The sequence below is a fragment of the Rhipicephalus microplus genome, chromosome 5, assembly GCF_043290135.1.
Source record: "Rhipicephalus microplus isolate Deutch F79 chromosome 5, USDA_Rmic, whole genome shotgun sequence".
Classification (NCBI taxonomy): domain Eukaryota; kingdom Metazoa; phylum Arthropoda; class Arachnida; order Ixodida; family Ixodidae; genus Rhipicephalus; species Rhipicephalus microplus.
Window position 1 is genome coordinate 6,620,078 of NC_134704.1, and position 16,033 is coordinate 6,636,110.

The 16,033-nt window shown below is 44.0% G+C and overlaps 1 protein-coding gene across 4 annotated transcripts in view; it reads left to right on the top strand.

The window, feature by feature from the left end:
* Window positions 1–16,033, top strand: part of LOC119175081 (protein DENND6B) — an 80,716-nt gene that overhangs the window by 36,957 nt on the left and 27,726 nt on the right. For all 4 annotated transcript variants that reach the window (XM_037426299.2, XM_075894756.1, XM_075894755.1 and 1 more), the window contains 2 exons: window positions 977–1,071; window positions 8,894–8,950. In XM_037426299.2, coding sequence (XP_037282196.1) covers window positions 977–1,071; window positions 8,894–8,950 — 152 coding nt within the window. The remainder of the gene's footprint in view (window positions 1–976; window positions 1,072–8,893; window positions 8,951–16,033) is intronic.

Here is a 16,033-nt window from a genome sequence, read left to right on the forward strand (position 1 = left end):
CAGTCTAAAAATGAAAAATTAGCACCTGAGGGCTTCTAAAAAAGGCTCTGCAAGTAAACAAGTGTTTGAAACGAAGCACATGCATGGGAAACTGTGATGCTTCTCAACTGATATATAGAGCGTTGTGCTTAAGGCACATGGAGCAAAGAATCAGTTGGAAATTCACAATTTCTCTAAGAAGTCTGATCGGGAGTAAATGGCTGATAAACTTGTGGACCCTACAGCTCTGCTTTCTGTTCATTTCATGCAATTAGGGTTTGAAATTGCTTACAAACATTTTAAATGTAGTAAAATCAATGCCTAATCGTAAAGTGTGGTGTCACTTCACCCACAGTCATATATCTGAGAACTTCTGACAATTCAAACTTCTTGATAATTCAAACAAATTCTGAGGTACCTTAAAGTTTGAATTCACGAGAGTCAACTGTAGTTTCAGCACTACTAGAACTAAAATACCTTCTTCGCGGAAGCCATTTTGAGAACACCCTTCCAGCAATAGGGGACAATGCCAGAAGGGAGGGGCTCTCATCCCCTTCTTGAAAGATGTTTTGGCATCTGTCGCTCATAGAAATGGCATGCTCACCCTGTCTCTAGTTCTTCAGCACGCCTTGCAGTGAAGCCTGCATGCCTCATTCATTGATCACCAATCTCTGACCATTATTGTTCGCGTTTACATTACAGCAGAATTTCATGTTTGCACATTGATCAGAATAGGCAGTGAAGAGTTGTAGGCTTACTGTTTTACTACTCCAAGTGACCTTAGACCCCATTTTGTCTGCTCCATACATGCTTCGCAGTGAAATATTTTCTGCTTCAAACCTGCTCCTGACCACGTTTACTTCTGCTAAAAAAAAGGGGGGGAGAAAGAGAGAGGGTGTTTTTTTTTTCTCTCTGCTGGACCACCCAGTGATTCAGAACCATGTAAAACAATGCTTCCTCTTCTAATGCTTAGTGCCGATTTTATTGGATTCTGCAGGCCCTCTGTGATTCTAGGTGTGACCAACCCATTCTTTGCCAAGACGCTCCAGCACTGGCCTCACGTGCTGCGACTTGGTGATGACCCTGTGCCTGGTGTGTGCATCTGCTTTGCTTGACAACCTTCACACTCAGCGTCCACAGCGAATTATCCTGTGAACAAGGGCACTAACAAGCAATAAGCGCATTCTTTGTTTGTGCCTTTGCTTTTGTCCCTTCAGTTTGCACCTTTATTCCACACCGATTTGTCCACATTTCTCTTTCGAACAATGGTGTGAGTTGGTACTGATCCACCACTGGTTGCACAACCAACGGATTAAAAGAAGAAAAGGAAAATTTGGGCACAAACTTGCAACTGCCTTATTAGAAATGACAAAAAGCTTTTTTGTCTTCATTAACGCAAACGAACCCTAAGGTTCAACTACGAAGATAAAAACTAGGCTTGTGTGAGTGGTAAATTCTAGGTTCAAAGCAAGTTTAAATTGTACAGTGACTTGGTCAAATTGAATACGAATAGCACATATTATGGAAAAAAGTTTCATAAAAAAAATTGGATGTAACCTGCTTATTAAAATTGAAATGTGCCATTCTTTTTGGAAGTGGAAGCCACATTGAGGATTTCGGTAGAATGCAAGTGATACCCCGTAAAATATGCTTTTTAAAATTTGCTATACATAGAGCATATATGCTGGTATAACAATCTTTTGAACTTGAGAAGTGATGAATTGATGTGAGGTTAGTATGTTCATTTAACCTTGAAGTGGGGCAGTGTGGATTCGCCCTGGATGGGTGTATTCACGGTACAGCACTCTTTTATTGCAGTGAGACCACTTTTACAGGGTGGGCACATGCTAATTAGTATACACTTATCTATTTGTTTTGAATGCTTTGAAATTTCAATAATTTAAATTCAAATTGATGTGAGTTCAAAGGTTTGAAGTGCTCATGTATGCCCACAAGCCTAATAATAGCCGATTGAACAAACCTGCCTTATGAAAACGCGAACAGATCGAAAACTGATATGAATCTTGGGGTTGATGTCGCACACCTGTAATGGAAGTTCTATACCTTCTCCACAAGAATATGAATTTTTTGTGTGATATCATGATATGTGCTTAACTAGCTCAATTTCTCATCACAATTCTGTCCGATATTCTAATGCAGAAGGCTTAATTTTTGCACATTTCATGAAAGAATCTTTGTTTCTGTGAAGAATTGGGTGGAGCCACATAAACTGAAATTGTCTGCCAGATGCGCTGAACTTCAGAATGTGCCGTCATGCTCTCCTAGCCTAGTGTTGATGCATTTTTTCAGATTACCCAACACAAGATCAGCTACAGCTGAAAGGAATGTAGTACAACACTTCTCTTTTACATAACGGTTGTGCTTTATATGGCACATATGCGTACTCTGCGTCCTGGAGAATTTCCCCATCTCTTGAATTTGGGGGCACAATTCGCAGCTGCACCCTAGTCTTTGCAGATGGAAAAACTCTTGCAGCAAATAGGCATAAATTAAGCTGAGAATTCATCGATGATGTCCACATTAGAAATATGGGAAAGAATCGTATGAATCTATCGCGATGTCAAACAAGCTTCTTTTCTGGAGAAAATGTAGAACACCCAGTGCGACGTCAGCTTTGATCTGTTTGCGTTTACGTGATACTGCTTTTTTTGTATGATGCATGTTTATATCCTTTATTTTTCATATGTATTTGAATCCATTGCCAGGGTTCACCTGTCATAATGAAGGTAAAAATGCATGTTGTATTTTCTAATGAAGCAGTTGTGGGTTTGTGCCCGTAGTGTTCTTTTCTTTCATTGTTTGTGTGTGTGTTGCTTAGCCAGTCATGAAGATGTGTTCACAGCCATCGTATTGCCCACTAGTTAATCACTTCAGAAAAAATGTGGTCTGTGGGATTATTTGCAGTTTTGCTTCATTCAGTTGCCTAAGAAGCAAAGTTCTCTGAAACCAAAATGGCACTTCTCTGGTTTTAAAGTCAAGCCAGCCGAATGTATAGCTTGTAGAACTGCGAATAAACGACTTGTAGCTGAGAAGACAATAACATCGTCTAGATAGACTAAGTATGTCTGCCACTTCAGTTCTGATAGCACAGTGTCCATTAAACGTTGAAAAGTGACTGGCGTTGAGCATAAACCGAATAGAAGTACTTTAAATTCATAAAGACCGTCGGGCGTCACGAAGGCAGTTTTCTCACGGTCCCTCTCGTCGACCTCTATTTGTCAATAGCCACTTCGCAAGCCCATTGATGAGAAATAGCATGCATGCCGCAGCCGCTCAAGAGAGTCATCTATGCGTGGCAGTGCGTAGACGTCTTTCTTCGTGACTTGGTTTAACTTGCTGTAATCTATACATAAACGCAAGCTGCAGTCTTTTTTTTTTTAATCAATACCACGGGGTATGCCCAGGGACTTTCGGAAGGCTGTATTACGTCATCTTAGAGCATCTTCTGAACTTGCTTTTGGACCTTCTCGTGTTCTTTCGGAGCCGAATGGTATGGGTTTTGCCAGATCGGTCTCGTATTTTCTTCAACAATGATTCGGTGCTGGGTAAGTGGTGTTTGCTTGACCTTCGACATGCACGAAAAACAATTTTGGAATGGGTGTATCAGCTCTAGTAGGCGCTGTTTATCCGAGGGTGACAGGGTAGAGCAAATGTCAACAGACAAAGGTGTCCGGTTGCAAAGCGATGCAACCTCTGGCTTGGTTCACATCGTCGAAGTAGGTAATGGCGGTGCCCTTCTGGATGTGACAGCGCTCGTTGCTGAAGTTGGTGAGGAGCACTTCTGCCCGCCCATCAGTTAGTGGCAGAATGCCTTTCGCTATAGAAACACCTTCTGTAAGCAATAGCATGCCTATTCGCTCCGCTATCACCTCGTTAGGGCACGGCCGTTCACATAACACCGACACAAGGCAGCGAGATTTCGGCGGGAGCATCACATCATCGGCTACACTTAAATGTTGCAATTGTTCTTCAGTCGCGGCGTCGACGTAAGGATGGGCGGAAAAGGTGACGATACGTTCTGGAATGCTGATGACAACACAGTACTCTCGCAGAAAATCCATACCAAAAATCAGCTCTTTACAACAGTCCGGTAAAATGACAAAAGCGGCATAGAAGCTCGAATCATCGATTACGAGCCGAGCGGTGCATTCACCGGTTGGCGTCATTAGCTGTCGACCAGCACTCCTTATGCTCGGCCCAATCCATGGCGTCTCGACCCTCTTAAGGTGGTCGGCGAGCTCTTGTCCCATAATAGAGAAGTCAGCGCCGATGTGAACCAGTGCTGTTACGTTGTGTTCGTCTAAACAACGCTAAGGTCGGCACGTAAAAATTCATCGCCATTAGCACTTGTGGTTGTCGTTGTCTTCGTTATCACCGTCGTCATGTCGTCTTTTTGTAGAGGCAAGGGGGTCTTTTTGGCGTCGCAGCAATTGGCAACCGCTCCCGGAGGTCGCGGCAGTTAGTTTTCCTGGCACGGGCTTAGGGAGCAGTTTCTGACGGCGTTAGCGTAACTTTGGCGATTCGGGGGAGTGTGACCTCGTGCAGGTGAGGGAGACCGCCAGCGACGACGTAGTGAAAAAGCTTGGTTGGCCGGCAGGTGATCAGCACCATGGTCACGAGGGTGTTCAAAATAAAATGAAGCGGGACGAGAAAAGTTTCCAAATTGGGCTTCTCGATGACGGCAGTAGCGTGCGATGTGGCCTGGTTCGCCGCAGTGACAACAAAGGGGTCTACGGTTGGCAGTGCGCCACAAGTCGGTCCGGCGTGCTGGCGGTCGCCGCACAGGTTCTTGCTGCCACTAAGGCAAGGTAACGGGCCATTGCTGAAAGGGTGCTTCTTATGGGGCAGGCAGATAACGGCGGACGGCATCAGCATAGGTCAACGAACGTGGTTCAGATGGTGGCGCTGGTTATGGAATGGCTTGCCGTAGTTTGTGGCGCACAATTTCCCCAACAGAAGCAACTGGAGGCTCGGTAGACGGAAGGCCGAGGGTCCGCAGCTCATCCCGCAGGATTTGCCTAATCATTTGCCGTAGAGAGCTTTAGAAAATGGCAGCGTTTTGAGAGGCGGCACGAACAGGCGTTTGGTCGGGCAGGAGGTCAAAGTGGCGGCATCATTGCAGGAGCGCCCGCTCTATGACAGTCGCCTCTTTGATAAATTCATCCACTGTTGTTGGCAGATTTCGTACAAGGCCGACGAAAAGCGGTTCCTTAACTCCCCACATCATGTGACGAACTTTCCTTGCCTCGGGCATGTCAGGGTGAGCGCGACGAAATAGACGGGTTATATCCTCAGCGAATATGGCGACCCTTTCGTTTGGCTTTTGCACACAGGCTTCAATCATCTGTTGTGCGAGATCCCGTCGGTCTGCACTCGGGAACGTCTCGAAAAGCTTTTGGCGGAAATTGTCCCAGGTTCGGAAACTAGGCTCCCCCCTGTTCTCGTACCATGTGCGAGCGCTGTTTTCTATTGCGAAGTAGTCATGGCCAAATTTCTCTTGTGCGCTTCAGCGATTTACCACAGCAGTCCGCTCGAAATGGTCGAGCTAGTCTTTGACATCCTCATACGCTTCTCCACGGAAGACTTCGGGAACACGAGGATGCTCAAAAGTTACCTGGGAAGGAAGAGTTGTCTGGGCAGGAGGAACATTCGCAGACGTTGAAGGGGCCGCCTTGTTGGTAAGAGGAGATGCAGTCAATAGTTGCAGGCTTAGGCCTAGTAGGCGCCGGCTGAATCGGTGTACTTGAGTCGTAACAAAATGTTGAGGCTCCGCACTGGGTGTATGGTCCTGAACAACGCTTTCCTGGATCAGGTTGCAGACCCCCGGCACCTCCACCACTGTCGGACGTGAAGACGGAGGTTGTATTTGAAGAAGCTGAGAAAGCAGCAGCGGGTCGGTCTTTTTATTTACTGTGCGCCAGACAGTTCCTCGCCTTTCCCGTTGTTGCTTTCTGCATAAAAGCATGCAGATGCGCGTATGCACTGTCGCCTTCGCCTTTCTTGCAGGATGCACGTGACAATATTTCTAAAATGTATATTGTGAATGTTCTTTTCTGAATATTTTTGCATTTATACAGTGTTTTATTTACACTGTTTACCTGCTGTGAACCAAAAATTTCACACTTTGCACATTTTTATTCATTCAAAACACATATTTTTTGGAAAGAACATTTCCTTGGAGAAACTTTTTGTGTGCTCCAAAGTGGGCTGAAGTACTTTTGAAACTGACAAAAACTATTTTCCCGAGACGTGTAAAAAATGGCCATTTTCGCGCGGAAACAAAAGAGTCAAAGGAGAGCTGACACAAAATTCACATATTTTCAGCAATGAAAACATGGGTGTCAAAAACCCTGCAAACATTGTCATCATGCATGGGAATGTATCAAATATACTTTAATATTGCCATAATAAAAAAGCTCTTTTAGTTTTTTTTCGCAGTCAACACAAATTTGATGTCACGGGAAGAGAGCGACTCGTGAAATACTAGCCCCGGCTCTGTCTCATGGTTCACATTAACAACAATGCATCGTCCAGGACAGTGATTTTTATGCTGCATGCAGGAATTTGCCATAAAATGTTCATTGCGGCTTGCAGATGCTGAGTGAAGAAAAGCACTGAAACATTTTATGTGTGTTGTTTGGCTTCAGTGTGTGGAGATTCTAAAACCATGATATGATTATGAGAGATGCTGTTGTGGAGGGCTCCCGAAATTTTGACTACCTGTAATTCCTTCACGTGGGCCCAACTCAAAGCATTTTCGCCTCCATCAAAAGTGCAGCCGGGATCCGATCTCATGGCCTTCGGGCTGAGCACCATAACCACTAGACCACCGCAGCGGGCCACGTGGAGATCATTGCAAAGAATAATGCCATTTTCAAAATTGTGTCAACACTGCTTTAAAGGGACACTACAGGCAAATAACAATTTACGTCAGAGTGAAAGGGGATGTTTGGGAATGTCTAAAATGTCAAAATTATCAATAGCAATGCTGTACTAATAAAGAAATTAAGATAAATGTATGACACCGTATGTGCCAGGAGTGAGACATTTTTCAAGTAATCCCAATGATGTCCGAGGGCCCAACCAGTTACTCACTGGTAATCAAGCCAGCTACAGCAAAAAAAAAGGAACCTTTTGTGCATAACATGTAATAAACTACGGCTTGTCTGTTTCTGTTTGATTCATAGAAAAAGGAACTGCCTGGCTTTACTATGGAAAATAACATGAGTGGTTTCAAATTTTTGTTCTTGCCTGGTTAGGCTAGATATGTGATGCCATCTAGGAGGGCCAACTTAAACCAAGCGAGCAGAAAATTTTTCAATGCCCATTGTTGCTGCTGCGACTCCTGCTACTTTCACTATGCTATGGTGGCCGCGCAGTGAAGGCAGACGATATTGGGCATGGAAGCTGTGGCGTCAAACAGTCCGCTTTTAGGCGAAATATTTGAAGCGCGATGCAGACCATTAATACACGATTTTATTTTAAAATAAGCATTTCCTTGGCACAAAAGTAGCAGGACGTTTCTGGGACGCTATTTCAGCAATCAACTTGGACCTAATAATTGTCTTTAGAGTCACTTTAATAGAATGCTGTAAACCATATCTAGTACCCTGTGTGATAACATGCGTGTACATGTGGAATTTCCTGGCTTCTTTTTTTGATCTGGAGTGTGTAATATTTTGCAAAAATGATTCACATACAACTTTGCCTATGAAAGAATGAGTTTCTGGAAGTTTTGTTTTGTTTCACAGGCAATCGTACAATTGAAGAAAGTTTTATTGCCTTATAGCAATGTCAAGGGTGGTATTGCATGAGCTGAGCCTTGAACAAGGCATGTTTTTATATGCTCTTTCTGAAGACTTTTGTGCCCACATTATGAGAGTGACCACATTATGAGAGCATGTGGGTCGCCTTCTTGTTACATGTGATTTCAAATATTCTGTCTTACATTTTTTAGGCAAATACTAAGTAGTAATGAAGAACTAGTGGTATGCTCCTAAGAGAAGTTGATAATTACATCTTTGCATATCCCCACAATCTTCTTAATTAGCTTGGCCTGCATAAGCTGGGGCACTCTATGAATATTTGTGCTACCCCTTTTTGGGAATTGGGAGGGCACTGTTGGGCTCATCTAAAAAGTGTCATCTGAACAGCATATCTTTAATTTACACAAATGCTTTCAAACTCTGAAAGGTGTTTTATTATTTATTTATTTCGTAATACCCTCCGGGCCAAAGGCATTATGGAGGAGGATGAAACATAATTTTCTTTACTCATACAATGTTAAATAATAAAAAAGAGAACAAAATATAAACATTGTGTACAAAGAGAACAGGTAAGTAGGTGTGTGCGTTTGTACAAAGCTAGCTAGTGCAGAACGAAACGTGATGATCGGTCAAGATGGCCATAGATTTGGGAAGGCAGTTCTAGTCTACTGATGTTCTGGGAATAAATGAATTATTGCATGTTTTGGTTAGACATGACATAACACCAACTTTATTAGGATGGTCAATTCTAGTTGATAAGTGAGAAGGCTGAAAAATAAGTGACTGGTGAAGAGTTGAAATATGACAATAAATTTTGTGAAGTAGACAGAGGGGGAAGAGCATACAATGAGCTGCGTGTGTTCATACACAGGCAGCTTGAAGTAATTGCGATGATGTCTGGTGCTGATATTTCAGAAGAATTTATTTACAGTTTGAAGATGGATTCTGTTAATATTGTGCCTGTTGGCAAAATGTAACTGTGGGTTTTCAGTAGAGTGAAATTATCTTGAGTGAAATTTCGGAATTGAGGCTTTTCATCTGTGGTGGCGTAGTTGTGCATACAAATTTCTAAGTGCATTACTAGGATTCTGTGGTTTCATCTCAGAAAAGACCAAAATTTTTCACAGATTCACCTCAGAAGCTCAAGAAAGGAGGCCAGTTGCGGACATTAGACAGCAAACCAGGTATGGTCATGTTTATCTGCCTCGGCAAGAACAATACTGTGCAGTGGAAGGTCTTAGTAATTTGATTGACCAGTGAGAATTAAATCTATATATGTGAAAAAGGCACTGTCTCTTATTACTTTTTCATCAAGTCCTGGCAAAGTGGGGGGTTCAGAGTGATTCCAAAATTTTCTAGCAGCAAAGTTTGCTGGCTAGAAAGATGGAGTTGATGTGGACTTTCTCTCGATGACTCACAAAGGCAGTGTGATTTGGCCATGGAACTTCTGATGGTGAGCCAACACAACTCTGGTCAGCAGACATATCCCTGAGGCCATACTATTGCTTATAAGAATCTGAAAATCATCACAGGAGTTGTGAACAAAATTCAAAATGCAATCAATATGAGGAAAAGGAGAACAAATGCAATTTCAATAGCAAATTTAGGGCACAGGCACTTTGAGATCATGTTGCCGAATAGGATGGTGTTGGGTTTAAGCAGGTCAGTGCTGCCTGGACGGATAGTGCATTTAGGGCGTGGAGGAGTTCTTAGTGGGTAGGGAAATGATTTTTCAGACCGGCGCAGAAATTTCAAAATTAGTAGGGAAATTGGAGGGGGCACTTACCCAAAATTTCAGGATAAGCCACCCATGCTTGCTTACTTTTTTTAATATGTGCTCCTGTTATAATTTTCTTGTGGAGTTTCTGAAACTGTCTCACTCTGGGTTCACATATGCGTTGCCCAAGCAAAGAGGGACATTGAACTAGAGAAGCCTAGAGCTCGCCCGAAGCTCCTCTTTCCCAAAGTATAGAGTGTATAAATTACTACGGTAGTTTATGGTGCAGCACACATCTATCACCGTAATGTCAGTGGATCCAAGAAGTATGTTGCAGAGAATATTTTGATACATACTGGAACAATTCGTTGGGTCTAAACTCACAGTGCACCGGTGACCATGCTTAGATTGTGGTCAGCGAAGATTGTGTTCTATGCTGTCAAAGCTATGATGGTGCCCGTGTTTGTAGGGCCACAAAAAAAAAGTGTGGCTAGGCTGGGTTTTGGCTCAAAATTTTTGGGAAAAAACAAAGGTGACATAGGCAAGCACTCCTGGTGGTGATGAATTGCTGTGTAGCCTGTATTCGGTGGGCAGCTTTCAAATGCCCTGCTTAGCCTGGCCATAAAGAAAACTCAGCCGCTGATGAATTGTGACACAGATATTTGTAGTGTTCCATTCCAGGGATGCATGCTGTAACATGCTTACTGAAATACAAAAAGATGTGTACCATCGATGGTAGGAGTCTTTTTGTAGGTCACTAAGCATGGGAGATGAGTTAGACTCCAACCAAAAGTTTTGAAGAAACCTGACGTTTCGAAACCGACTTGCTTCCTTCCTCAGAGGTGACTGCTGGACGAATAATGACCCCCCCTCTCTCTCGTTTTGCCAAGAAGCGCAGTCCATGTGTATACACTGGGGGACGGTTCCGAGAGAGCGGTTGATGTTATGGGCTGTCCTCTGTATGTGCCGCGACTCGAGTAATAACCTTCTCCTCCAGTTCGGCTCGCTTTGAAGGATGGCCTTTGCTTCGAAATTTGTCCGGTGATTCAATGTCTTGACATGTTCGGCGACTGCTCTGCGCTCTTTGTAGAGCTTCCGCATGTTGTTGGCGTGTTGATTCAGACGTTCCGGTTGGTTTTTCGTCTCGCCGATATACGAAGAAGGGCACTCGGTGCACGGAATTTTGTAATCGACACCAGGGGTCCTGTCCATTGTTGGCCGGTCTTTCGGGTGGGGAAGGAGGCGGCCCAGCGCACCTGAAGGGACGTGCGCGATGCAAACCCCTTCCTTCTTGAAGATCCGCGCCAACATTTCGATGGTTTTCTAAACGTATGGAACCGGCTCGCGTTTTTGGGGGGCTGCCAATTAAGGCTGATTGGGGTTTTCGTATCCTCTGTTGCTCAGCGCGGCGGGTGGCGGCTCGGTGGCAGACTGGCAGAACTTCTATAGACGGCAGAGCTCGTCAACCGCCAAAGGACATACGCATTAAGGAAACATACGTATTAAGGAAGGCATCTTAGTCTTCAAGACTCATCTCGACTTTAGCCGCACCTGCAAAGAAAAGAAAGTCGTTCCTCAAAGCCTGCGCCTAAAACGACCTGTCTCGACCCCTGTAGGCTTGGAAGTCGTTACGAGAACCAAACAACGACTGATCAATGCCTGCCTTCTTGAAATTAACGCCTATCTATGGAAAAAAAGAATTAGACCTGTTTTTCGCCAAGCGTCAACTTGAGCGCCGCATTTCTGAGTTGATGTCTGCGGTTGACGCGTTCGCGGACTCTGTTGTGGCATCAACGGCAAAAAAGCACCGGACCACTCAAGATAAGAAACTCTCCTACCTGTTGGACCGGAGTTCCACCCAAAGCATCCAAAATTCCAGGTTTGTCACCAATCTTTCATCTCGTCCACTCACTGATCGGGAAACTTCTGTTCTGGCAAAGGGACACGGCTATATTATGTCAACGACGGCTCGTCTACCGAAACTTGTCGCGGCGGTAGAGGAAGCTGTCCAGAGCATGAGGGTGGGTGCCAGAGAAGAAATTAGGCTTAAATCAATTGGGATCCTTTAGAAATTACCGTTACGAAAGAAAAAGAACTTGACCACAGAGGAGAACCAGGCACTTCGAGCACTTCGACGGGATCGGAGCATTGTCATCTTGCCCGCCGACAAGGGCGATTCGACGGTGGTGTTGGACAGCGGGGACTACAATCGGAAGATTTTAGCTCATTTAAAAGGGGACACACACACGTACCTAGTAAAGGACTCAACGAAGTAAACCCAAACACAGCTAAACAAGCTACTCGCGGAAATTTTCAAGCATTACTTGGATCTCAGAACACTTTACCAGCGACTAATTTGTCATAAAGGATCTGCACAGAGTTTCAATGGACTACTAAAAATTCACAAGCCTGACGTCTCCCTCCGACCGATTGTAGACTTCACTTCCTCCCCATGCCGACCCTTTTCGAATTTTCTACACCAAATCTTCGCCCCTTTAACCCAGAAGACACCAACTCATGTCCGTGACTTCAGCAACGTCAGATGTGAACATCGACGTTGACGAGAGCCTGGTCTCATTTGATGTCGTTTCATTGTTCACCAATGTGCCAGTGCCCTTAGCTCTCTCTTCTGCCCGTTCTGCACTTGAGGGGGATGCAAGCCTGACTGAAAAGACTCCTTTGGTGGTCGACGAGCTCGGCCGTCTACTGGAGTTCTGTCTGTCCAGTACGTACTTCTCCTACAAAGTAACTATTTTTAGGCAGAACAGTGGAACCACGATGAGAGCTTCCATCTCCATCACGATGGCAAACGTGACCGTGGAGTACATAGAAAAGAAAGCACTCAGCTCCTTCTCGCCACGACCCAAGCTTTTTCTCTGTTATATGAACGATTGCTTTTGCATCATGAAAGCATCGGAAGTTGAAAACTTCAGACAGCACCTAAATTCCGTGCACCCAGCCTTACAATTGATGACCGAATGTGCAAGCGACCGCTGCCTGCCCTTTCTCGATGTCCAGGTGGCAAGAAAGCGCGATGGACTGGAGTTCTCCGTTCACAGGAAGCCAACGCACTCTGGCTGCTACCTTCAATTTGATTCTTCCCACCCCGCCTGCCACAAGGCCTTGGTTGTGACCACGCTACTCCAGAGAGCTAAGAACTTATGCTCCAATGACACAAAGCAAAAGAAAAAAGAGGCCCGCGTAATTGCCGACCTCAAAAAAAAAAACGGATACCCAAAAAACTTCATTCGAGCCTCCACCCACTGCGCTGAGCAACAGAGGATACGAAAACCTCAATCAGCCTTAATTGGCAGCCCCCCAAAATGCGTGCCGGTCCCATACGTTCAGAGAGGCTGACTTCTTGGTCTACCCGAAAAGTATGGTAATAACAAAAATAAACTCTGTATACCGAATTAGGAGGTATCACACCAGTGACGAAGTTGCCGGGCTGTTCATGACACTTGGACCTATGGTCGAAACACGTGGCCTATCCATCGTCCAGTCACTTTAGAAGTTGAAGTTCAGAAAATCTTAATGCATGTAGAGAACTTGGTCTAATACCACTGCCTAGCGGCATGTCAAGCAGTCCGCTGACTTACATTTTGCTGGGAGATTGCTGGGGAGGCATCAGTACCTCCAGACTCTACATTAATTAAGGAGGCGATACGCACGAGAAACAGGATGGACGTGCTGGATTACGCTTAAGCTGCACCTTGCGGCAGTGAGTCCCAATCTAAGAAAAACAATAAATATGTCGCTAATTTGTTGGGAAGACAATGAGCATAATGTGCTTATTGCCTTCCCTACAAATGAGCGTCGGTCGAAATCTAAGCCAAAAATTCGCCATGTTGCTATCCACAATTTTAAGTGGCCACGGGCCTTCAAAATTCGCCAATGTGGCGAAAAGTAGCCACCAGTGGCAACCCTGTCAATAATTTGGAATCCCAGAGTGTTTTCTGTGTATTAGTACCAACATTAAGGATGTACAAATAGGGTCTCATGCTCATTACTTGTGTCTAGCAATCGCATAGCCACTGCAGCCAGAAAAGCAGACTACGATTGCTAATAACTGAAAGCTGGTACTGGAGTTCGCGTAGGTACATTTATCCCTTAAAATTTTTGTTGGGTTGGAAGGGTGTAGAGGTAGTGAATTTGATGGTAATTACCATTGATTATGTGAGTCCACATTGCCTGCTGTCATTAGACGAGGCAATCCAACTTAAAGTCACTGGCTGCGTTAAACTTTTGAGCCCTCATGTCCAAAATGGCCCTTGAAGTCCTGGGCTGTTTTTTTTTTTTTAGGAAAAGTGGCCTGTCTTTATCGCTATATTTTTATCGGTTTATGTTGTATTAGTCCCGAGAACGAACACTGGCGTCGGTGCAGCCACGGCGATTTGATGTCACGGGAAGGACTCACCTTCGCCGCCGCTTGTCTCTTTTTTCTATGCCTGCCGCGTACTCGCTCTTTTGCGAAACGCCAATTACTCGTCAATTTTGTGACGCAAATCTCTCAATGTACATGGTGGAAGGCTTCATAACTAGTGAAACTTGTCGAAGCTATAAAAACTTTTCATAATAACTTAGGGTAGGTAGACTCCCGTCTGATCAGAAGATTTATTGTGAAAATGGTGTTTCAGGACAACAAGACAGTCGTTTTCGTTGTGTACACCAAGGAATTGGTGCTAAGAAATTATGCTGAGTGTTGCTAACGTGACTAGACTATAACTAAGCATAGACTCAGAGTTCAAACCATACCTGCACCGAAGTATCACAAACGAAATTATAAGTTTTTGATTCACTAAATACATTGCACTTTCCAAGCAAGTTACACTTGCATCTGAGAAAAAATCCACAGTAGACTCTCAGTAAACGAAATCTGAAGGCACCGGAAAAGTATGTTCTATTTAGCAGGAGTTCCATTTACTGAGAAGTAAACATGGGTACAGAATACAAGCCTGAAAATAAGCATTGCAGAAGCAACAGTTCCATTTAAGCAGTAGTTCTGTTTAAGAGATTTTTGTTTACTGAAAGTCTGCTGTAATTGATTTGACAGAATTGCCTTTTGTTCAACAGGAGACTTTACACGGGAGACTTTACACGAATCTGACTGTCATAAGCCCTCACCTAACGTATTCACAAAACTAGCAAAATAATACTGCCGCACACACAGACATTTCGTAAATGTTGAGATACGTTCGCTTTTTTTATCATATGTGCAAGTTTCTTCTCAACAGTCACCGGGGATCATGTAGTCGTATACCCTGATTTACGTGAAATGCTGGAGTGATCTACCAGCGCGTCATAAATGATAATGTTCACTCCGTATTGAAGCACCGCATAGATATGATTAGAACACAAACGCCGGAAAGTCGCAATGAACATTTTCAATTCTGCACTCAGTGACGTGACCCAAGTAATAATTAAACAACCTTTGCCTTGATGAGTCGACGACTGGTCTCGCACGTCATGTCCACATAATCAACTGCAAGGAAAATTAATTTATGAGGTGGCTATCTAAACTGGTAGTAGTTACAAACGCAACAGCACCGTTGCTACGATTGTGCACGAAGACATAATCTGACAGCAAGAAGAATTTCCGCACACAACCTCAACTGAACTTGACCTCAATAATTTGGGTGAAATGAAGCCTCAAAATTATTGCGAGAGAAACATGAAACTAAACAACGTGTTGAGTGGGCAAGTACACAAGAACAACAGACACAACGGCTGTATTCTAGGCAAGTGCATTCAAGATGCTTTGCAAGATTCGATACTGCACGCGAGCATGGGGCTTGATACACCTTTGAATGCACTGTCTGTAGGTGGGTGAATTCCTCTGATACAAATAACACTGGAGAAGGGGAAACCCTCATATTTCTTAAAGGAATTACATATGCACAACTCAATCTAATAATGCAAATATGATTATGCGCCAATGAATGTGTTGTATTCAAGCAGAAGCATGTTCTTGCTTTCACACCCTTTCGAATACGGCTGCTGTGAGCGGTGATAGAATTTATCATAGGAGTTAGCAGCGCAACACAGACCTTTTCACATTGCCGACGACCGAGCGCGTGATTATGCAGAAGCAAAAATAAACTTTTTATTGTTTTACCAGGAACATTACCAATTCTCTTTTGATCACATTCAGCTGCAGCTTGAAACAAGCACAAAGTGAACGCAAACAGCAGAACAGCGCATGAAGCGAGTGCATTATTATGTTGGTGTGCCGCAGCAGGTACTGAAGAGTTCGTGCCGTGACGTCACCCAAGCCTTCCGTCATGTGGCGCCACACCAATTCTGGGGCTAATATGTGTGATGGGAGAGTGGGATAGCTTATACACTTTTTTATTTTTTTATAAGACCATCAATTATTTAGAGATTGGGATGAGTTTGGTTTTGAGCCGTCGCTCCTGCTTTAAAGAGGCCTTGATATGGTTTTGACGATTTTGTATGTAGAAATACATTGTGCCGTTAGACCAAGCCCTAATGGTCATTTACAAGCGGATTTGAGCCCTCTGTAACTGTGTAATTCATTACAATGCTTTAG